The sequence below is a fragment of the Podarcis filfolensis genome (assembly GCF_964270895.1).
Source record: "Podarcis filfolensis genome assembly, chromosome: 13".
NCBI classification, from domain to species: Eukaryota; Metazoa; Chordata; class Lepidosauria; order Squamata; family Lacertidae; genus Podarcis; species Podarcis filfolensis.
In genome coordinates, this window is record NC_139615.1 from 6,461,854 (window position 1) to 6,485,269 (window position 23,416).

General features: G+C 55.2%; 2 protein-coding genes across 6 annotated transcripts in view; one reads left to right on the forward strand and one right to left on the reverse strand.

The window, feature by feature from the left end:
• The window catches only part of ZFHX2 (zinc finger homeobox 2), a 32,213-nt gene extending 9,111 nt beyond the window's left edge, over positions 1 to 23,102 (forward strand). The window contains exons 2-10 of one of the 4 annotated variants that reach the window (XM_083580735.1): positions 4,976 to 7,482; positions 8,219 to 8,718; positions 9,022 to 9,322; positions 10,926 to 10,991; positions 11,781 to 11,827; positions 13,000 to 13,200; positions 14,739 to 14,871; positions 15,971 to 19,447; positions 20,755 to 23,102. In XM_083580735.1, coding sequence (XP_083436861.1) covers positions 5,031 to 7,482; positions 8,219 to 8,718; positions 9,022 to 9,322; positions 10,926 to 10,991; positions 11,781 to 11,827; positions 13,000 to 13,200; positions 14,739 to 14,871; positions 15,971 to 19,447; positions 20,755 to 21,593 — 8,016 coding nt within the window. In that variant the 5' untranslated portion in view covers positions 4,976 to 5,030 and the 3' untranslated portion in view covers positions 21,594 to 23,102. Of the gene's footprint in view, positions 1 to 1,456; positions 7,483 to 8,218; positions 8,719 to 9,021; positions 9,323 to 10,925; positions 10,992 to 11,780; positions 11,828 to 12,999; positions 13,201 to 14,738; positions 14,872 to 15,970; positions 19,448 to 20,754 lie in introns of those variants that run through there. The other 3 variants (XM_083580737.1, XM_083580736.1, XM_083580738.1) reach the window with 3 other exon arrangements.
• THTPA (thiamine triphosphatase) overlaps positions 1 to 23,416 on the reverse strand; it is a 57,909-nt gene that overhangs the window by 19,724 nt on the left and 14,769 nt on the right. The gene's annotated exons all lie outside the window — the stretch shown is intronic.

The window sequence follows — 23,416 nt, forward strand, 5'->3', positions numbered from 1 at the left end:
TTTAGCCGTGGCCTCTGTTACCTGGATGTAAGACTCACTGACCCAAGGAAATACATTCCTCAGGATTGGGGCCTGCATTTCTCTATACTATATATATTTTCTATATGTATTTTCCTTCTCCTTTCTGCCTCCTCCAATTCCCCCCCCCTTTCACTCCCATTCTCTCTCCCTTTCTCATTCCTATTCCATTCTCTACATCACGCCTCCTGCAATCTCATATCTCATTTTTCTTCCTCCTTTTTTTTCTTCCTTTCTTCCCGTTCTCTCTCTCTCTCTTTCATCCCTCCTTTTCTCTCTCTCTGTTCTCCCCCCCCACAATGCAATCCCCAACCAACCAACCAACCAACCAACCAACCAACTCACCCCCCCTCCCCACCAAACGCCTTTGTGTCTCTTGCTCCCTCATAATAAATATGCAGCAGCCGCCTAATTATGTCTCCCGCCTCCTTTTCTCCTTAATGAGACAATTTGCATTGACTAACCACCCTCTGAAGGGGGAGGGGAAGAGAAAAGGCATGGGGGGGGGAGAAGAGAGGAAGGGTGCAAGAAAGCACGTTTCCTCTCTTTCTAACCCCCCCTCCCTCACCACCAATTCTTCCTTCCTCCATTACAAGCGGAGGAATGAACAGAAAATATTAAAAAGTTAACAGGGTGTCTTTACTCCTGGGACGCAAAGATAATAATGTTAAAGGGCTGAGGTGGGTGGACGACTGAGGGGGGGGGGTTGTGTGTGGACAGACAGGAGGGAGAAGAGGAAAAGCTGGTTGTGTGGAAACCAGGGAGGTAGATGTGGGCACATGTGGGCCTCGGGTTCAGGTAGAGCAAAACATGGCTCCGGTTCAAAACCTTGCCAAGCTGTTGCCAGCCAGAGTGGACAATATTGAGCTTGATGGACTAGGAATGTTCCCACGTGAAGGGATTTTGGGGGTGCGCGTGTGTTGGGTTGTGCGGCTGGTATCTTTGCCACCCCAACTCCGTCTCCACTCCCCGTCGAAACCGGTTTGAAGCCTGTTTGGTTGCCATGGCTCCCACAACTGATACAGAGGGTGATATTTGTGGCGGGCGGGGGCGAAGGAATATCTCCTCTCCTTGCCCCCCCCCAATTATCTTCAACTCCCAGCATCCTTGGGGGGGGGGGAGGTCATGCCAGCCCACACTTAATTTGGCTGGGGCTGCCGCCCCGTGAAAAGTCAAACGAGGGGGGGGTTAGGGATTTTCAAGAAGGAATACCCCAAGTTTCATTTCCCTGAGGGGCACACACACCCCCTCCTCACAAATTTACAGCGACTGACAATTATTTATAAAAGCATTCATATACCAGCCTCTCAGCAAACATCAGGGGGGTATATAACAAACATAAAAAAATTAAAAGCAACAACAACCAAAACACCATGGCAAATATTGAGATCGTCCAGTAGTCTAGTTCTGGGACAGAGCATCACTGGCCCTTCATTGGTCATGCTGGCCGGGGCGTGCTAAAGTTGGGTGTGCAACATAACTCAGAGGCGCACATGTTCCCCCACCTCTGATCTTGGTTCGCTTGGATTCACTATTGGCAGGGGAGCTGAGAAACTCTTGCGTGGAAACTCTCCTGCCTTGTCACGGTTGGGTTAGTGGTGTGTCAGAACGTTAGCTTAAGAGAGGATTTGGAGCTGGAAAAATGGATGAGTCATGTGGTTTTTTTGGGCAAAGGGTTGGCAGGACAGGTATGTCAAGTTCACAGGAGTTGGCAGGGTTGAGGTTCACGGCAAACGGAAATGGCTTTCACGCAGAAAGCACCGCCGAACTGTGGAACGCCATGCCGCAGGATATCGCGGTTGCCACTGCTGTTCTCTGCCTCCGCCAAAGGAATGGCAGATCTGTGAAGGACGGGTCGGCTGTTGACACCTGCTAGTCCTAACTCCTGGAAGAGCCTCTGTGCTCCAGAGTGTGGGCCCTCGTCCCTCTGAGCTGCAGAATCACAGTTTGGAAGGGTGGCGGACATTTGAGCTAGTACAACCTTCCTGGGCAGGGATATTTGCTGAAATAACAGTACAAATCAGAGTGTTCTGTGTAATCTGTGTTTCGGTTTATTAACAATTTTTAAGGAAGACCAGCTTGTTTTATTCTATAAGGTGGGGAGTGGGTGGGTCGAGAGAAAGAGATAAGTGGATTGACAAGTAGACAAGTGGGTGATATCTAGCCTTGATGTGTTATGACTGAAGGAAATGGAAACAAAAAATGAGGAGTTTTATAGGGCCTTTTTGGTGGTGGCTCCGAAGCTTTCTGGCTCTCTCTCCCAAGACCCTGCATTCAGAAAACAGTATTTGTTTGTTCGTTTCGGCTTTTGGCTGAAGAAGTTTTTATGCCTCTGGTTTTGACTGCTGCCCGGAATATATTAGAATGTCACGTCGAATTGCTTTTTGGGGGAGAAACTGAAATGAGGATAATGAGGATATTGGCGATGTGTGATGGAGGAAGGTGCTTAAAATGTACATCAAACACACTTGTATTAAGTGAGTAGACCTGCGGATGGACTTGGGGCGAGGGTGGAGTTCGAGTGCTGCGGTTTGCCCTTCCTAGCAGGCTGTGGGCCCACACCTGTGCGTGCCGCCATGTGGCCTGGGGAGATCTGTAGATAGGTGTGCGTACGCGTGCCCTTAATTTCAAACTTAAAGCTTTTCTTGAAAGCCCGCCCTCTCTAATCCTGGATGTCTGGGGAATTAGCTTTGGCTTCTCAGCAATGAGGAACCGGGCATCTTGCAGATGCTCAGATGCAGTGCTGTGCGTACAGTGTTAGAAACTGAGATATGGAAGCAAGGAGCTAAATGGCACCTTAAAACTAGGTTATGGGCGCAACAACGAAATGTCTAGGCGTGCTTTTTTACAACAAGAACACAACGCTGAAAATGAATGAACTGCAACGAAAATATTACGTGCATTTTTCACGTGATCTCGTCCTTCTCCTGCCTACCCCCCATATATTCTTCCCGGTGGCCGCACTATGGCGGACGGATGGTGAAACTGACCCGCCTAATATTCTTAAGAGGGTCTCTTCTCCAGTCTTCAGAGAGTGGCTGGAAGTGGGGAGGCAGAAAAAGGTCCTCCTTTCCTTCCAGTCTGCAGTTTTAATCTGAAATCTTAGGCGCAGCGCTGCACCCAGAGCTCAGAAGCTAATGAGATTCCCTGTCGCAAAATGCGCCTAGGACAGCGGGAGTTTCAAGCACTGTCTACGTAAGGGCTGAACTGAGTGCCAGGAAGGTGGGAGGGTGAGGTGTCCGTCTGAATGGGGGAGGAAATGGAAACTGCAAGTGGGCCTGGGCAGTTGCCAGGAGAACCTATTCCTGCCTCTGATGGGTTGAGCAGAGAATGCGGGGATGGATGCATTTGCCTAGCGCTTGTATTGCCCCCTCCCCCACTTTTATCAGCTGCTGACATGCTAAGCTATTAATTTGCATTGCAAATCCTTCCCCAGCCCAGATCCAGAAGAGGAGCCTTTTGCCTTTTCCCCCTTTCCTGTAGCCGGGCTGTTTGCCCAGAGTCCTCCTCATGTTTTCGCAATTGCCCTTCCAGGAGTCCCTGACCCACCCACCTCCACCCTGCCATAACCAGCTCGCCTCTCCCTGTATTGGGAGCTGATTTAAGACGAGAACGGGCATAGCTAGACAACATGCAGCTTGAATAAGTTCCCATTGAACATTTCTGGCCTTTCTCGAAGCTGAGACCTTTTGCACATAAAAGCATGCACTATATCCCTGAGCTAGGAGTATAAGAACTACCTTAAATCTCAATAGGCCTATCCCTGGCCTGCAACGGCTCTTCATGAAAGGAGTATTTCTTGTCCTCTGCTGGTCCTTCCAAACTGGAGGGGCCCTGAAATTGAACCTGGACCTTCTACAAGCATAGCATGCGCTCCACTGCCGAACTAAGGTCTCTTCCCGTAGAGTTTGATTGGCAGTGACCCCAAGACACCCCATGATATTACAGTCATCAGCGAGAGAGCAGTATATGCGAACGCTCCTCCAGAGTAAAATTTGGGGGCAAGAGTGGTGGAGGCTGTTTCAGGTGTTTGCACAATCACTTTGCCCATCCAGAAGTAGGATAGGATGGAGATGAGGAAGAGGTTGGTGGCGGGTGCAAGCAAGGCTTCGTGGTAGATGTAGCTCCATGGTAGAGTATCTGGATGGCATGGAGAAAGATCCACGTGGGGCTAGGAGAAAACCCTGCCTGAAATCCTGGAGAGCAACTGCTGGCCAGTGCAGACAACACAGAGCTAAACAGATCACTGGTCTGACTCTGTACAGTCGTACCTTGGATCTTGAATGCCTTGGGTCCTGAACAAATCGGCTCCCAAACAATCAAAACCCGGAACTGAGTGTTCTGGTTTTCAAACATTCTTTCGGAAGCCAAACATCTGATGGGGCTTCCGCAGCTTCCGATTGGCTGCAGGAGCTTCCTGCAGCCAATCCGAAGCCGCGCTTTGGTTTTCAATCGCTTTGGAAATCGAACGGACTTCTGGAACGGATTCCGTTCAACTTCTAAGGTACGACTGTATAAGGAAGCTTCGTATGTTCCTACTCAATTAAGCTAAAGTCACTTTAGATGAAGCAGCCTTCCACACCATATATTTAAGGCAGTATCATTTTGCTTTAGGCAGCCATGGCTTCCCCCAAAGAATTCTGGGAGTTGTAGTCCGCTAAGGGCGCAGATAGTTGTTTGGAGACTCCGATTCCCCTCCCAGAGCTACAATTTTCAGAGCGGTTCAATCTGTCAATCCTTCTTCACAAGGAACTCTGGGAACTGTAGCTCTTGGGGCACCCTTAAACTACAGCTCCCAGGGTTCTTTGAGAGAAGCCGTGTGTGTTTAAAGTGGTTATGATACTGCGTTTAAATGTGTGGCGCAAATGTGGCCTCCAGCAGCTTTGCACACCAAAAGGTCCGAGAACGAGAAACAAGATTTCACACCTGGCTGCCTTTTTTTCTGTTTCCCCTTCAGGGTCTCGGCTCCCGTGCTGAGATGACCCCTCCGCACCCCTCGCGCCCGCACCGCCATGGACGCCCCCTCTAACTCTGCCTCCTCCTCCTCCTCCTGCTCCGCTGCTGCCCCCCCGGCCGACAGGCAGGATGACAGGGCCGCGCCTTGGCCCGCTCAGGACTCTCCTGCCTCTCCAGCCACCAAAGAACCCCCCCTCTCGGACCCTTCCTCCTCTTCCTCCTCTGATGCCCCCTCTCCCAACGACACCATGAGGCCCTGCTCCGGTTCCCAAGCGGCGCTCGGCTCCGCGAAGCTCCCGGCCGCCATCTTGCCTGGGCCTCTCCTCCAAGCCGACTGCGGCCTCGTGACGCCAAACCCACCGCCTTCCCCGCAAGCGGCGCCACCCGGAGAAGATGGGAAGAAGCAAGAAGCAGAAGGCGGCGGAGAGGGGGAAGAGGACGGCGGGCACAAGGCCCCGCTCTTCTTCTCCGCCGAGGGCTCGGCCTATCTCCTCAGCGGCGGCCACGTTCTCTTACCAAAGGGCTCCCTAAGCACCACATCTCCCCAGGTGTCTGTCCTCCACGTCCAGCGCGGTGGAGGCCCAAACCAAGGCTTTACGTCTACTGACCAAATGTCCCAGAATACCTCAGCGCCAGGCGAGTGGACCCCTCACGGCGCCTTCTACAGTTTCCGACTGGCCAGGGCCCCCCCTCGAACCATGTCTGCCAAAAACGCTCCCACCAAACCCAAAGATGCCCCTGCCGCCGCCCTGGCGGAGGACGAGGAGAACCTCAAAGGGGAAGCCGACCTTGGCCGAGAAGGGGAGCTGCCGTCCCCACCCATCTGGCTTTGCCTGATCTGCCGCCTCTCCTTCTGCCGGGGGCACCCCTTGGCGGCTCACGCCCGCGTAGCCCACGGGGCGCAGCCGAGCCCCGACGAATGCCAGGCCCTGTCTGGAGGGGCTTCTGCCGTGTTCCAAGGCACCGCGCTTGGCTTCCTCGAACCAAATAAGCCCACCACCAAGGCAGACCTCAATGTCCGAATGTGTAGCAGATGGGTGAATGTAACGGAGGAGGAGGAGGAGGAAGAGAAGAAGAAAAAGAAGAAGAAGGGGAGCCCAGGAAAACCATGCGAGCCACCAGATGCCAAAGAGTCAAGGGTCGGCGGCGAGCCCTGGGCAAAGGGAGGCGCGGAGGAGAAACCAGAAGAGGAAAAGGAGGAGGAAGAGGAGGAGGAGGCAGCAGCAGTGGCGGCCGAAAATCAGAAAGAGGAAGGGAGGCTTCTCCCAGACCAAAGCTCACACGGCCAAAGCCCACCCACGGGTGCCAGCACCCCGCTCTCAGAGACGCCGCTGAAGAAGGCTAACAGCAACAACGCTGCAGCTGACGTAGGGTTGCCCAAGGAAGACGCCAACGCGGAGTTGGCCAACGAAGCCTCCAGTGCAGAGCTGGCCAGAGACACCGCTCGCGCCGAGTCAGCCGGCGGGACGAACAGCTCCGGGCTGGGCACCAAAGTGAACAACGACAGCCCAGCCAACGCCAACCCGGACGCCGGTCGGGTTGGGTTGAGCCACGACGCTGGCGCAGCCGACGTGACGCATGGAACCGTCAGTGTTGGGATGGCCAGCGAGATGGTGAGCGCCCCGTTTGAGGTCAACAACGGGCTGAGCGGTAGTAGCAGCAGCAGCAGCAGCCACAACGGAGGGCACTCGCTCTCCTTTGGGGAAGACTTCACCGCCATGGCCTACTCGGGGTTGACTTTGTCCGGCCACATGTCCTTGCTGCACTCGCGCAACTCCTGCAAGACCCTCAAATGCCCCAAGTGCAACTGGCATTACAAGTACCAGCAGACCTTAGACGTCCACATGAAGGAGAAGCACCCCGAGAACAACAGCCACTGCGCTTACTGCAGCACCGGCGGGCCGCACCCTCGCCTGGCCCGGGGCGAGAGCTACAACTGCGGCTACAAGCCCTACCGCTGCGAGGCCTGCAACTACTCCACCACCACCAAGGGCAACCTCAGCATCCACATGCAGTCCGACAAACACCTGGCCAACCTGCAGGGCTACCAGGCCACAGGGGGAGGCAGCGGGGCCCCCTCGGTGGCGGCCCCGGTGGCGCCAACCCCGTCGTCGCCCGAGGAGAAGGAGTCGAAAGGCAAATCCTCCTGGCAGTGCAAAGTGTGCAGCTACGAAACCAACATCTCCCGCAACTTGCGCATCCACATGACCTCTGAGAAGCACATGCAGAACATGCTTCTGCTCCACCAGGGGCTGCCCCTGGCACTGCCCGGGCTCCTGGGGCAGGCCCAAGCCGCGCCAGGGGGCAAGGGGCAGCCGGAGCTCTTCCAGTTCTATGGCGCTCAGGCCCTGGGCCACTCACACCATGCACACCCCCACCACGCTCACGCCGCGGGCAGCTCAGCCCTGCGGGGGGACAAGCCCATGGAGCAAAGCCAGATCTTGCTCAACGGAGGCTTCCCACACCTCAACGCTGCTGCTGGCAGGAAGATGGCTGCCTTGGGCTCAGGTAAGGGATGGTCGCCTCCTCTCCCCAATCATGGCCACCGCTGTTTCTGTCCACGTGGGATCTAAAGAGCTTTAAATGTGCTGTGTGAACGTGGCCACAGTCTCTACTCTTGTTTCGTTTTTTGGTCTTTGCAGTTTTTCTTTCCGCTCCTTTCTGTTTTGCTCCTCTCACTCGCTATCTCCCCAGCTTCGGTGTATTGCCATTATGTAGTTTGTGTTTTTCATATTGCATTTTCGTGTTGCGAACTGCCTTGAGATCTACGGATGGTGGGCGGCATGCGAATTTAATCAATAATAATAATAATAATAATAATTAATAATAAGGGACGCAGGTGGCACTGTAGGTTAAACCACAGAGCCTAGGGCTTGCCGATCAGAAGGTTGGCGGTTCAAATCCCTGCCATGGGGTGAGCTCCTGTTGCTCAGTCCCTGCTCCTGCCATCCTAGCACTTTGAAAGTATGTCAAAGTGCGAGTAAATAAATTGGTACCCCTCCAGCGGGAAGGTAAACGGTGTTTCCATGCGCTGCTCTGGTTCGCCAGAAGTGGCTTAGTCATGCTGGCCACATGACCCAGAAGCTGTACACCGGCTCCCTCGGCCAATAAAGCAAGATGAGTGCCGCGACCCCAGAGTCGGTCACGACTGGCCCTAATGGTCAGGGGTCCCTTTACCTAATAATAACAACAACAATAATAATGATAATAATATTTTGAAGTGTGTCTCCCTCTCCGTCCATAGGCAGTCATTCTGCCGCCCTTCTCCCCACAGCTCCTGCATCGCTCTCTCCAGAGCCCGCCCCACCTTCCCCGCTGCCGCCCCACTCTGCGCCAGACCTGGGGGCTCCCCAGAGGCTGTTTGGCTGCCTGGTGTGCCAAGCCTTCAACACGGACAGCCTGGAAGCGCTCCTGAGGCATGCGTCGGCCCCCCGCTCGCTGCCCGAGGCCGAGTGGAAGGAGGTGTCGGGCGACTTGCACCGCTGCCGGCTCTGCGCCTATGGCACCCAGCTGAAGGCCAACTTCCAGCTGCACCTCAAGACCGACAAGCACGCCCTCAAGTACCAGCTGGCGGCCCACCTGCGCGAAGGGGGCAGCCTCGGGGCCCACATGGGGGCGGAGCTTCCGCTCGGCCCGCCCCTCCACCTGCACTGCAATCTCTGCGAATACGAGACCAACAGCAAGGAGAAGATGAGGCTGCATGTGGCGGGAGCCGGCCACCAGGAGGCGCTGCAAGGCTACAAGGTGCCGGGGTCTGAGGGAGTGGGCGGGGCTTGCGAATGACACGGGGAGTGGCCTTCCTCCAACTCCTGCCAAAACGGGGGCGGAGCTAAGCTGTCCTTTTCAGGGCGTTCCTAACGGAGTGGGTGGAGCCAAGCAGAAAGGGGGTGGAGCCACAGGAATGGGAGGGGCTTTAGAGGAAAGGAGGCATGCCAGAAGGGAAAGAGGAAAAGGGTAGGCGTGAGAAGGGGCAGGTGGGATCCACCTGGAACGTTGAACGGATCCCATGTCCTTGCTATCTGCAATTCTTTCCTTCTCTCCCGCTAGTTCCTCCTGGAAATGGAGGCCACATCGGCAGCGCCGCCAGGCCCCGAACCTGCCCCGTTCCGCTGCCTCCTTTGCAACACGGATGCCCCGAACCGCCTGGCCATGATCCAGCACCTGCGCTCTCCCCAACACCGTGACTCCCATGGCCAGTGGCGCCTGCAGCTCCTCCAGAACGGGGAAGGCACCCCGGGCCTCGAGAGATACATCTGCTTCGCTCCCGCCAACCCCGCTGGTAACGGCCCTGCAGGTTGGCCATGGCGGGCACCCCGTGCCGCCGGAGAGGGTGGCAAACCCGCAGAAGGTGCCAGGCTGCAGATTTGCACTGAATGAAGGGCATGAATGGTGGATGGTGGGGAATAGCAGCAATAGTAGTAGGGGCTGAATTTTGAGGAGAAGAAACAGCAATTCTTGCAAATGTTCAAAGTGGCAAGGCTGTGGGAGGTTTTTTTGGGGGGGGGGTGGAGAACTGAAGGTCGGATACCGAATACTCTTTCATTCCTCCATTGTCTGCCCGCCTTCTCCCCCCCTTCTCTCTTTCACACCCCCTTTGCTTCCCCACGTCTTCCCCTTTTGCTCTGCGTTTAATGCATGCCTGTGTCCGCAGATATTCAAGCGAGAAGCTGCTGAACGCTCCATCCTCCTCTTCTTCCACCGCCGCCAACCTCCCTCTCCTTCTCTCCCTCCCCCTCCCCCCCCAGCTTCATAATGGATTATGACAGATACTGGGGTGGTTGCCTAGCAACCCGCAGGAAGAATGAAGGAGAGGAGAAATGAGAAAGAGAGATGTAGGGACCGCAGCCGGGCGGGGGGGGGGGAGGGAGAGGAAGAGAGGAAAAAAGGGAAGAGAGAAAGAAATAGGGAGGAAGGATAGAGATTGCCTTTCCTCCCTTCCTCCCCTTCTCCTAGCTGGTAGCTGCCCTCACCCACCTCCCGTCAGGTGCCCAGGGCGGGCACCCCCCCCACACACACGTGATGCGAGTTGGCCTCGTTCCCAGCTTCAAATTTATCTTTCAAAACATTGTTGACCCTGCAAATGTTCCGCCTCCCCCTAACACCGCACACCTGAGAGTGTGCAGAAGTGTCAACAAGGATCAGCTGCATAAAATGCATTTAAAATGTGGGAAGGGGAGCTGTGTGGGGCGTGGGGAGGCTAGTGAGGGGGTCCAGTCCTGAGGGCAGACTCCAAGCCAAAAGATGAGAATGGGTGGCTTTGGCTGGGTAGGGAAAGCAGTCCTGGATAAGGGGATCATTTATTTATTTTTTTGAGCAGGGACCTTCCTGGAAGCGAGAGCATAGGATGCGGGTGTCCGGGGTGGGTGTCTGCTTATGGCATATGGGGAGATTTGAGGCAGTTAGGACAAGGCAATAGGAAAAGTGTGCACCGGGAAAGGGGGGGGGGTTGCTGGATGAGAACACCCTGCGTTGTGAGAAATGGAGGTCTTAACATCTTGGCGGGTGTATTGAATAGTGTTAATTGAGTTGCCAATGGCAGTGAGGTTGCTACTGCCGGGCGGGAAGGCAAGTCCGTTCGATATTAACGATCCCACTTGGGTTGAGAGTTTAATTAGTCTCTGACGAGGATAAAGTCCTGGATCGTGCGTCATGCCGGCTCTCGCAGCGTCGGCGGCGGAATTCCCTCCTCTCTCGTCTCCCTCTCCCCCCCCCCACCCCACCCCCAGGTTTCCCACCTTCCAAACTCCCAGGTGAAAGAGGAGGAGCAGGAATATCGGCCAGGCTATCTGGGTGGTGGAGGGCTCTGGAAGTTGGGCACAGCTCCCATCATCCCTGCCCATAGGCCATGCTGGCTGGGGGTTGGTGGAGTCCAACAGCATCTGGAAAGCCCACCCCCCATTTCACTTCTCCCTCCACCCTGCACCCACATGTGTTTCTCTCCCTGTCTCTAGGGAAGGAAACATTGCCAGAAAACTTGCCCCCCGAAAAGGAAACGCAGAGTAAAGCCCAGGCGGCTGGTGAGTGACTCCTCCCCTCTTGTGCAAAGCCACGCCCACTGGTGAGGTTGCTCCTCCTTGAAGCCACGCCTACATTGCTGGCCACGCCCCTAACCCCTCCCTCGTGGTGGCAGCCCATGCGAAAGGCTCCTCCCATTCAGGGATGCCAAACACCCCAAATGTTTGTGCCCTCTTGATTCCCCCAGTGCCACCATCCCTTAAGGAGGCAGTATTCTGTTGAAAGGCGCAGCCACCCTCAACCTGGGGGCTGTAGCACCAGGAATATGAAGAAAAGACCCTGCAATGCCTTCCCTCGGTTTTGAGTGTTGTCTTAAGTGCAGAGTCCCATTTTGCCACCGCGACTGCTGCAAAAGGAATAATACCAGGGGTATTTGTGGGCGAGTGCCTGCAAGTCTCGCTCCTCGCTTCCGTGAGGCTGGCTGTTTTTATTATCCTTATTAAATTTATTACCTGCCCTTCTCCAGCTGGTCCCAGGGCGGGTTATGGCGATTTTTAAAAAATTCAGCATTTCAAATATCTTGTGCTTGCAGGAATAGGGATGGTTGTATTGATGGGGGGGGGGCGGCCGCCAAGGCATCCTTTTCAGGGTGCCTGATTCAATGCCCCCCATTTAGCGGTCCCCACTGCAGTGGGTGGGGGGGGTCCTTGTCTGGTACCACCCCCAAGAGCCCCTCTCTCGCCACACCCCTCCATCAGGCCTCAAAGCCCCTTGGAGCTTTTAACCGCCATTTTGAAAGTGTCTGCAGGAAAACACCATAATGTTCCCCCCCCTTTCTTTACTTCCTGCAGGTTCTGACGAGACTGAAACGAAAGCTGGAGGTGTGGGAGACACTACAGTGAGTGGCGCTTATTGGGGGGCTTTATGGGGAGGGGGCAGAGGTGGGGGAATCACGCAGTGTCTCTGAAGCCCCCGTCTCCTCCATTTTAACCCTCTATCTACACGATTCAACGGCGGCAGCCTCAAACATCCTAGTGAAACTTCACTTGGCAGATTAGATTTTTTTTTTTTGCTTGCTTGCTTGCTTGTTCCTGGTGGGGGTCCAAATGGTTGAATTAAAAACAGAAATTAAGCATCTCTGCCTGGGGGTGGGGGGGAATGAGATCCACCCTGATGAAACAAATTGGCCATGACCAGCTGTGAAATACACAATGTTAACCGTACCACTGCATCTTCAAAGCCTGTTTCTTGAATGGGAGTGTCTACTTATACTGGTCCCATCCTTATTAACATTGCATTGCCATGCATCCAGGGGTTTGGAAAACCCACTTCTCTGTCTGTTCTGACGCCACCCTTGCCCAGCTCAGAAAGGCCCGTGATTCTCAAGATGAAAACGTTGGCAGCGTTGTGCAGACGGGATCAGATCGGTCCTTGCAACAAGCCCTTTGATGTTAACTAGCGTTGGGTTTATTATGCCCGTTTTACAGCTGCCCCCCACTGAGCACACGGGCGCGGACCTGGCGGTCCAGAAAAAGAACAGAACCTCTTGTTTTCGCTCGGCTCAACCCTTGACCCGCCTTGTCCTTTCTGCAGATACCAATCAGCCCTTAGGTGAAATCCTGACACAGACACTTTCATGTCTCTCTTTGATCCTTCAGCCTAAGGCCTTTAAGCCACACACATTCCCCGGTCTGCCGCTTGGGGCACTAGCTTGTTTGCGTGTAAGACAAGGCAATATTTTGGGGGGTGGGGAGGGGAGTGAGTTTATTTATTTTCTTCCGAAGATGGCCCAGAACCAAGATGAGCAGGTGGGAGCAAGCATGTGTCAGCTCCATCTTTTTAATGATTACTAATCGCCCTTTGTGGTTTCCCTATTAAAAACTTTTTGTTTTCTTTTCGTTCTGCCTACACCGACATGCCTCCTCCCTCAAATCCTCAATAAGATATATATGCAAATCCCCCTTTCCCCCCAGGTGCCAGGAAGAGACAGCCTCCTGCTTCCTGGAGCTAACGTTTTCTTTTCTCGAACCTCCATCTCCCCCCCCCCTTCACCTTCTTCCTGCCAATCAGGTGTTCTGCTGCCCCTACTGCAATTACACCGACCAATCAGCCGAAGCCGTCCGGGCTCACACCGTCTCCCAGCATGCCGTGCAGCCCAAATTCCGGTGCCCACTCTGCCAGGAGCAGCTGGTCGGGCGCACCAACCTCCACTTCCACCTCAGCCACATTCACAACGTGGTGCCCGAATGTGTGGAGAAGCTGCTTCTGGTGGTGAGTTGTTGGCGCAGTGGGCACCTCTGCCTGCCCCTCTTAATGTTGGAACCATATTAAGGGTGGAGGGTATACAATCGCAGAAACTGCTTTTTCATGTGCCACTAACCCTTTGCAGGTAATTCAACAGGTGAAGCTTTTCCTTCTCTGGAAAGCTTGACCTGTTGGGTCTGCGCCCGTCACACTGCTGTCAAAGAGATGGGGACAGTGTTTGACGATAGGGGCTGGGGAAGATGTGGGGACCCAGTGGGGGGACAACAGGGGGTTATTCGGTTCTTGTTTTTATTTCGATTACAGTGGTACCTTGGTTCTCAAACTTAATCCGTTCCGGAAGCCTGTTCCAAAACCAAAGCTTTCCAAACCAAGGCACACTTTCTCAAAGAAAGTAACGTAAAACGGATTAATCCGTTCTAGACTTTTAAAAACAACCCCTGAAACAGCCATTTAACATGAATTTTACTATCTAACGAGACCACTGAGTCATAAAATGAAAGCAATAATCAATGTACTGTACTATAAAATAAATAAGACAGTATTGTAGTTGATAAAAATTAAAATTATTATGTTTTCTTACCTCCACTAATGGTAGTCATTGTTTGGATGGGGGGCTTTTATCCATTTCCACAGTCACACAATCAATCAATCAGTAGCTGAATTGGATTCCACACTGTCACAAAAACAAATTAACCGAAAAAGCCTCAAAAACAAAAACCACAAAATAATAGCAAAAACAAAAGCGCCAAACTTAATCTATTCTGGAAGTCCGTTTGACTTCCGAAATGTTCAAGAACCAAGGCGCGGCTTCCGATTAGTGCAGGCGCCCCGGCAACAACAGCTGACAGCCGCATTGGACGTTTGGCTTCCAAAAAAACATTTGAAAACTGGGACACTTCCGGGTTTTCAGCGTTTGGGAACCAAGGCATTTGAGTACCAATGCATTTGAGAACCAAGGTGCCACTGTATATATCTTGAGGTTTTATATTTTGATTTTGTTCTGTGAACCAACCTGAGACCTCCAGGTATAGGGTGGTACAGTGGTACCTTGGGTTACATACACTTCAGGTTACATACGCTTCAGGTTACAGACTCCGCTAACCCAGAAATAGTACCTCGGGTTAAGAACTTTGCTTCAGGATGAGAACAGAAATCATGCTCCGGCGGCGCGGCGGCAGCAGGAGGCCACATTAGCTAAAGTGGTGCTTCAGGTTTAGAACAGTTTCAGGTTAAGAAAGGACCTCCAGAACAAATTAAGTACTTAACCCGAGGTACCACTGTATATAAATTCTAATCATCATCATCATCATCATCCAGAGAGCCAAGTCATTAGGAGGGAGGTGTTTGTGGCTCCACCGACTGGTGAGCTTTAGCCTGTTTCCGCCATTCGTGAAATGGCCGCAGTAGCATTTTGTAAATACTTTATAAATTGGGGAGTTCTGCATCCCTGCTCCAAATGATCACTAATAACTGCGTCCTCCATTCCCCAGCCCGCCTTTGGCTCATATAATCCTACTTTTTCTTCTTCTTGACCTTCTCTCCAGGCCACTACTGTGGAAATGACCTTTGCCACCAAAGTTATCCCCGGCCTCAACCTCCCTCCTGACCCACTAAAGCCAGGTGGGACGCCCAGCTCAGAGCAAGGGGCTGGGAACGAACCCGAAAGCCCTCTTGCTGGTAAGTAGTGTGTGGACTGCAAAGAGAGGGGCTTTCACCTTTCACCCGCTAAGGGTAGCATCAAGATGCCAGGGATATCATGGCAACCGAGACGCCTGCTTGATCTTAACCTCCCCTCCCTGGCAACCCTTGCCAAAAAAACAAAAAATTAAGCAGGAAGAAGCAGCTACTGGCAGGACTAATCAACGGCTTTGTCGTGCCTATTCTCAAGCTTCTCTGTCTGGAGGGCATGAGGACTAGAAACCTGCTTCCTGGGAAACTCATAAGGATGCCACAAGCGATTGTATTGGTTTGAGAATCAGTACAAATGCAATCCAATGGTGCACTGACAGAAGCAAAGCATATTAAGTAACACAAGTCCCTCTTGTAGGGCAGGGGCTGTAAACTCCCCAAATATTTAGCCCTCCTAGATATCAGAAATTGGGAATGAGGTCAAGGCATTACTTGTCCTGCTCCATTTGAACACACACACACACACACCCTACAAAAATTCAAGCAGCTAATGTACACAGATCTACATTTACAGATGAGGCAGGAAGCGTCAAGGTATGAAAAGCGTCATGGATAAAAAGAATTCCCCCACAGGCAGTGAGGCCTGCATTTTGCCAGGAAACACACCTGCTCTTAGCAGGTGCCCCTGGGGATTCCCAGCCATTTTTGGACGAACTCGCTAGCAAATACCTAGAATTGTGGGGTTGGTAAAGACAGACCAAGCACCATAGAATCATGGGATTGTAGAGTTGGGTCTCTTCCACAGACAGGGCCACAGGGACTGTGATGCCAGCCTCCCTGCCCCTGGAGATATCTCTGGTTCCGGGGGGAGGATGAGGAAAGGGACCACAACAATCACCTAGTCCAACTCTCTGCAATGCAGGAGTCTTTTGCCCAACATGGGGCCCGAACCCAAGACCCTGAAATTAAGAGTCTCGTGATAGTTGATGTGCTATTTGCGATCCACTGTGGCAAGCTACACTTCTCCACCTAGAACCTCCATGCACACACACAAATACATGCTGGCTAAGGAGTGACAAAACAGGCTGTGGGGAAAACTGATGGTAGCTTTTCTCTCTCTCCTTTTTCTTTCTCTCTCCTACATCAGCACCACCCACGGGGGAGAAATCCTCTCCGGCTCCTGTGCTTGGCCCTGAAACTCCTCCTCCTCCAGCCTCCCCTGCTCCACCTGCTGACCCCCCAGAAAAGCCACCCCCAACCTCTTCTCCACCTCCTCCTCCACTGCCGCCACCTCCGCCACCACCACCACCTCCTCCTTCAGTTGCTCCTCTGGAGTTTGAAGACGAAGATGCTCCTCATCTGAACGCCCCGTTGGAGGAGCCGCCACCGCCACCACCACCGGCTTCAGCAGAGACCCCGGAGGCCTCTCCGCTCGCCCTGCCCAGCCAAGACCCCCGGCACCCGCTGTCCTACCGCAAGGCAACCAATTTCGCCTTGGATAAGTTCCTCGACCCGGCCCGCCCCTACAAGTGCACGGTGTGCAAGGAGTCCTTCACGCAGAAAAACATCCTCTTGGTGCACTACAACTCCGTCTCCCACCTGCACAAGATGAAGAAGGCCTCGGCCGACCCCTCCGCGCCATCCCGGGGCGAGCCCGGTGCCGCCGGCGTTCTCCAGCCCTCCTCGGACAAGCCCTACAAGTGCACCACCTGCCGGGTCTCCTACAACCAGAGCTCCACGCTGGAGATCCACATGCGCTCCGTCCTGCACCAGACCCGCTCCCGCGTTGCCAAGATGGAAGCCGCCGGCAAGGCGGAGCTGCCGGCCGCCGAGCCAGATCCCCCGTGCGAAGCGCCGCTGGAAGCAGAAGCCCCCAAGCTCCTGGAGGCGGGCTGCGTGCAGGTGCCCACGCTCCCGTTCCTGGCGCCGTCCGCGGCGGAGCTGCAGCGCTTCCCTGCGCCCTTGTTCACTCCGCCGCTGCTGCCGCCCTTCCCGCTGGTGCCAGAGTCGCTCCTGAAACTCCAGCAGCAGCAACAGCAGCTGCTGCTCCCCTTCTATCTGCACGACCTGAAGGTGGCCCCCAAGCTGGCTTTGGCCACCCCGGCACTGACCCTCCCGGCCACACCGCCCGTGCTGCTGCCACCTCTGCCAGCCAAGGAAGAGCAGGCGCCGGCAGCCGCTGCCGGCTCCAAACCGGAGGCGCCAGAAGAGGCCGAAGCTGAGGAGGCCGAGGGGAGCCAGCAAGGAAGCGAGGCATCCCGCACGGCTGCCAAAGCCCTCCTGGAGAACTTTGGGTTTGAGCTGGTTATCCAGTACAACGAGGGGAAGCAGCCTGCCGCCCCCGCCCCGGCCGCACCTCCGCGCCCGCCGGCGGGCAAGCTCTTGTGCGGCACATGCGGGAAGCAGTTCTCCAACATGCTCATCCTGAAGACGCACGAGGAGCATGTGCACCGGCGGTTCCTGCCCTTTGAGGCGCTCAACCGCTACGCCGCCCAGTTCCGGAAGAGCTATGACAGCATGTATCCCCCTCCGCCGCCGGCACTGCCCATCGAGACGGCCACTGCCACGACCTCTGTCCCAACTACTGCCGCTGCCACAGACACCACCACAGTGACCGTGCCAGCCACCCTGCCCCTGGAGATCCCCCCACTCTGCCCTCCATTTTTAATGCAGCCCATGCCAGTGGTGGTGCCGCCGCTAGAGAGCGAGACCCCCCACGTGCCTCCCGAGCGCTTGAAATCCTTGTGGTTCCGGGGGGAGGAAGAGGAAGGCGGCAGTGGGCCTGGGGTTCCTGAGCCTCTTCGCGGGGGCTTCCCGTCCACCCGGCGCTTCTCCCGCACCAAGTTCACAGAGTTCCAGTCTCAAGCCCTACAGTCTTTCTTCGAGTGCAGCGCCTACCCCAAAGATGGCGAGGTGGAGCGGCTGTCTGCAATGCTGGGTTTGCCCAACAGAGTCATCGTGGTTTGGTTCCAAAACGCCCGCCAGAAAGCGCGGAAATGCGGCGGGAGCGAGGCCAGCGTGGGGGGCGGAGGTGCCGCGGTGCAGCCCTCCTGCAAGAAGTGCCGGGCGTCCTTCCGCTGTATCTTTGAGCTCATGCGCCACCTTAAAAAGTGCTACAACGACCAGCCGGTGGATGCGGAGGGAGAGGGGGCCGAGGAGGAGAACGAGGGCCCTGAGGAAGAAGAGCAGGAGGAGGAGGAAGAAGAAGAGCAGCAGCAGCAGCAGCCGCAGCAACAGCAGCCGCCGGAGCCTTCGGGGGCTGATGGAGAAGCTAAGGTTGACGGTGCTGGAGACAAACCTCAAGAGGAGGAGCAACTCACGGCCCCTCCCGAAAGTGCAAGCACCCATCCCTGTGACCACTGCACAGCCAAATTCTCAAGCGTCGACCTCCTCAATATCCACCGTGTATCTCACATGCCAGCAACTGGCCCTCCGCCAGCCCCGGTTGCCCCCCAGCCTCCCCTGGATTTGGCCCCGCTGGTGTTTGGTGACCGCGCCGCCCACCCAGACCCCTCCCGGGCACAGAAGCGGAAGCACGAGGACGGGAGCTTGTCGCCCACCGGCAGCGAGTGTGCCAGCGTGGCGGGAGGGGACAGCGAGCCCCCCCGGGACAAGCGCCTGCGCACCACCATTTTGCCAGAGCAGCTGGAGATCCTGTACCGCTGGTACATGCAGGACTCCAACCCGACCCGCAAGATGCTCGACTGCATCTCTGAAGAGGTTGGGCTCAAGAAGAGGGTGGTTCAAGTGTGGTTCCAGAACACGAGAGCCCGCGAGAGGAAGGGTCAGTTTCGGTGCAACGCCGGCACGGCCAACGCAACCGGCAAGCCCTCGCCGGTGCTCCCCTCCGCCTTCCCAAAGTTCAGCCCTCTGCCGCGAGACCCGACCATCCACTACGGAGCGGCCTTCGCTCCCAGCCTCTCTGCGGTGAGCTTACAGCTACCTCCAGCGAAGCCAGAGATTCCTGCGGAGCCACAAGCGCAGGAAGAAGCAGCCGAAGAAGAATTGCCAAAAGAGAACGAAGACCGGAGCCTGTCGGGAGGGGAGATGAGCGACTCATCTTCCTCCTCCTCCTCGTCGCTGGCCGATCTGGATTTCTCTGGCAGCCGGCGGAGCCGAGGGGCGGACGGCGGCTTTGGAGGCATGCACGACGCTTTGGGCCAGCGCCGGTATCGCACGCAGATGTCCAGCCTGCAGCTGAAGATCATGAAGGTTTGCTACGAGGCCTACCGGACGCCCACCATGCAAGAGTGCGAGGTGCTGGGCGAGGAAATAGGGCTGCCCAAGCGGGTGATCCAAGTGTGGTTCCAGAACGCCAGGGCCAAGGAGAAGAAGGCCAAGGCTGCCAGCGGTGGCGAGGAGGGGCATCCCAGCACTCCATCGCAGGCCGAGTGCCCCTACTGCGAAGTCAAGTACGATTTCTACGTGTCCTGCCGTGGGCACCTCTTCTCCCGTGGGCACCTCGCCCGACTCAAGGAGGCCATCAAGGCCCAGCTCAAGAGCGAGAGCAAGTGCTATGAGCTCGTGCCGGACAAAGGGACGCCATCTCCCACCAGGCTGGGTGCCTCCATGCCTCCCGCCACAGTGCCATCTTCCCTTGGAAGCATGGCTCCCTTTGCTCCAGGTGAGTGAGAGGTGGGAAGGAAAGGTAAGTTACGTTCAAGGAGGTTGGGGATAGGGCCTCGTCTTTAAGCCGTGTTACAGGTTTGCCACTCACTATGGGATCTTTCCAGTCCAATATCTGCTCAGCTTCTCTCCACAAGTATCGCTAGGTCTCCACATGCTGCTCTGACCCTAATCCCCACTTCTGCCATTTTGCGTGGAAATGGCGTCATTTTCATCCCAAGTAGTCGCTCTGTGTGGCATTCTGGTTCTCCACACAATCTTTCTCTTCTCCCAACTTTTTTTTTCTTTTCTTCCCACTAGCATAGCCTTTCCTTCCCCCTGTCCCGTCCCCGAGGCTTCCATTGTGCACGTCGGGAGTAGGTTGAGGTGAAAATGGCGCCGAAATCTCCTCCTCTTCCCCCTGCATCTGGGGTGGTTCATTGAGAGTGGTAGTTGGTGTCTTGTTACCAGAATGAGAGGGCGTCCATCTCAGCAACCAGAGGAAGCAGATGTTGGGTTGTGGAATTGTAGAAATGTAGAGGATCATCTAGTCCAACCCCCTGCAAGACCCAACGTGGGGCTCGAACCCCTAATAAATAATAATAATAACAAATTTATTATTTATACCCCGCCCATCTGGATGGGTTTACCCAGCCACTCTGGGTAGCTTCCAACAAAATATTTAAAATACATTAAAACATCAGTCATTAAAAACTTCCCTAAATAGGGCTGCCTTCAGATGTCTTCTAAAAGTCAGATGGTTGTTTATTTCCTTGACATCTGATGGGAGGGCATTCTATAGGGCGGGCGCCACTACCAAGAAGGCCCTCTGCCTGGTTCCCTGTAACCTCACTTCTCGCAGGGAGGGAACTACCAGAAGGCCCTCAGAGCTGGACCTCAGTGTCCGGACTCAACAATGGGGGTGGAGACCATAGCTGTCAATGTTTCCCTTTTATTAAGGGAAATTCCCCTATTCTGAATAGGATTTCCCTTAAAAAAAGGGAAAAGTTGACAGCTATGGTGGAGACGCTCCTTCAGGTATACTGGGCCGAGGTCGTTTAGGGCTTTAAAGGTGAGCACCAACACTTTGAATTGTCCTCGTAAACGTACTGAGAGCCAATGTAAGTCTTTCAAGAGCTTAACCCTGAGATTAAGAGTTTCATGCTCCCCGCCTGAGCTATCCCAGGAGGGCTGGGCTGGGCTCTCCCGTCGTCCTGCAAAGACTCTCTCCCTAAGGCTTTGAAGCAGGGAGCCAGTGGAGAAAGGCAACACTGAGGAAACAGGTGGAGGCAGCACCCAACTCACCCCTCTTTTCTCTCCCAACAGGCCCTTCCTCTTCCTCCTCCGGGGCCCTGAGCACCCCTTTGGCCTCCATGCAGCCGGGGCCCCCCTTACCTCAGCACCTCACTCCGGAACCGGCCCAGCTTGGCCCCTCCACAGAGCCGCCGGCACCTGCTCCAGAGACTTCCCCGGGCGACGGCCAGGCAGACCCCGCCTCCAGCTCAGCCCAGGAACCCTCCGTGCCCTCCACTGCCGCGGTGAAGAACCTCAAGACGTTGAAGGCCGCCGTGCCGGCCCTGCTGGGAGGCCAGTTCCTGCCCTTCCCGTTGCCGACGGCGGCGACGGCGGCAGCCCCCTCGCTCTTTGGCGCGCAGCTGCCCGGGGCCTACTTCCAGCAGCTCTACGGCATGAAGAAGGGGCTGTTCCCCATGAACCCCGTCATACCTCAGACGCTTATGGGGCTGCTGCCCAGCCCCCTGCTCCCGACGCCCATGCCCGAGCCGCCCGTCGAGGTGCCCGAGGCCCCCGGCATCTCCACGGTTGACGTGACTCACCAGTACCTCTGCCGCCAGTGCAAGGCGGCCTTTGAGAGCGAGGGGGCCGCCGCCGCCCACCAGGCCACTTTCTGCTACTTTGGGCGCCAGCCCCCCGCGGCCCCGCCCCCGCTGCGGGTGCCCGTGTGCACCTACCACTGCCTGGCCTGCGAGGTGCTTGTGAGCGGGCGCGAGGCCCTGGGGGCCCACCTTCGCTCCAGCGCTCACCGGCGCAAGGCCGGATCCAACGCAGCAACCGCATCGGTGTTTGCCAAAGAGGAATCCAAATTACCTCACTCGGACTCCAGCCCAAAAAGTAACGCTACCTCTACGACACTACTAGCTTTATAGAGACGGATGCTACACTGCCACCGACCGAGAGAGAAGGACTAAGCAACCAACCAACTAGCCAACCAGCCGGCGGAGGGAAGGGCGCCCGCTTGGCGTGCCCTGCGCCCTCTGCCCATATCAAACGCCCATCACGCAACCCCCCGCCACCTGTAAACTCAAGAAACGGCCCCCGGCCAAGGCGACACCCAGTTGCCTGAAGGCCACGCTCTTCACAGACCCCTGGGTAGCCATGTGGGCAAAGCTGGACCCAGATGTTCAGCCGTCCCACCCCACTCCACCAACCCCACCACCATCTTGAGGGAAGACCAGTTGACCTGGTGCGGAACAGAAATGCAGCCTGCCGTCTGAGGAGCCCCCCGACAGTGCCCACCTCAGAAATGCCTTGCGCTCTGCATGGAGTGCAGAAGCTGTTCTCCTCTGCCACCCACCGTGCCCCTTGCCCTCACAGCCCTGTGCATTGGTCGACGCCGGTTCCCAGGGTCTCTCCTCCCTGAAAGGGTTCCTGGATCCTGTCCGACATGGGTGCCCAACCCATCGCCTTCCCGCAGTCCCTTCACACATGCCTGTGTATTCCAGAGTCTTCCACCTCCTGTGGCATACACATGTACCTCACATGAGAGAGGCACGAGAGGCTCTCACTATCTGTGGTTCAGGTCTCGGTGTCCCCCATGTTTTCCCTCAAGGAGGGTCCCCGGGCATCTCAACAGGTGTTCCTTGGGATGCCGACCCCAGCGGAGAGGACCCCCTTCCCTCGCCGCACCGTCTCCTCGCGTCAACTGGAGATTCCCAGAATCCTTTGCCCAAAGTCCAACCCCTCATGTGTGCAAGAGCCACACCCCCACCCCGCCCATCTCCACACACGCTTGTGACCGCTGCCAGCACACCTGCCGCACGCCCTCGTGCGAACCTGGTCTCCTCTCCCTCCCTCCCTCTCTCACACACACCTGCTTAGAGCTCCTTCTCTCACTCTCTCTCACCTTCCACCCTTTTACTGTGTTATTACCGACTTGAGAAAGGCCAAAAAAAAAAAAGCAAACAAAAATAATGGACGGAAAGAAAGAAAAGTTATTAACCCAAGGAAACAAAACTTAAGGGGGGGAGGGGGGCAAAGATGAGAAACTGAGTCCCCAACCCCACACCCCCAACCCCTCCTAGAGCATGTGCTGCCCATTGTGTATAATAATTCCCGTCCTGGACGGATGGACAGACTCCCGAACTTGTTGATGGATTTTGAACGACTTGAACAGCAACCAAACTGGGGAAGAAAGGCGCCTCTCCCTCTTCTTTCCCACCATTTTTTCCCTCCCCTCTCTCTCTCTCTCTCTCTCTCTCTCTCCTCCTCCTCCTCCTCCTCCTCGTCCCCAGTTGGGTCTCTGCCCGCACTGAGGAACCAAATAAAACTAACAACCTCGCTGTCTTTTTCCTCCTGATAGACGTGACTTCCGTCTCCGCGCGGGAAACGACACACAAAAAAAAAACCCTACTCCGATGGCTTTAAAGAAAGAAAGAGAAGAAAATAATAATAATAAAATAAAACCAGAAGGATCCTCCCGTCTACACACACACAGTTACCTGCCACGTGCTGGTGTGCCGACGTCCTTGCAAAAAAGAAAAAAAAGGAAAAAAAAAAGAACACAAAAAACCCTCTTTATGAATCCAAAGCTCTTTAAAAAAAAAAAAAAAACTTCTATACAATAACCAAAAAGAAAACCAACAGTTTGAGAGAGAGACTACCCACCAACAAAAAGGAATAATAAAAAGCAAACTGGAAATAATTTTTTTTTAAAAGAAAAAGACATATGACGACGATGACGAAGAAGAAG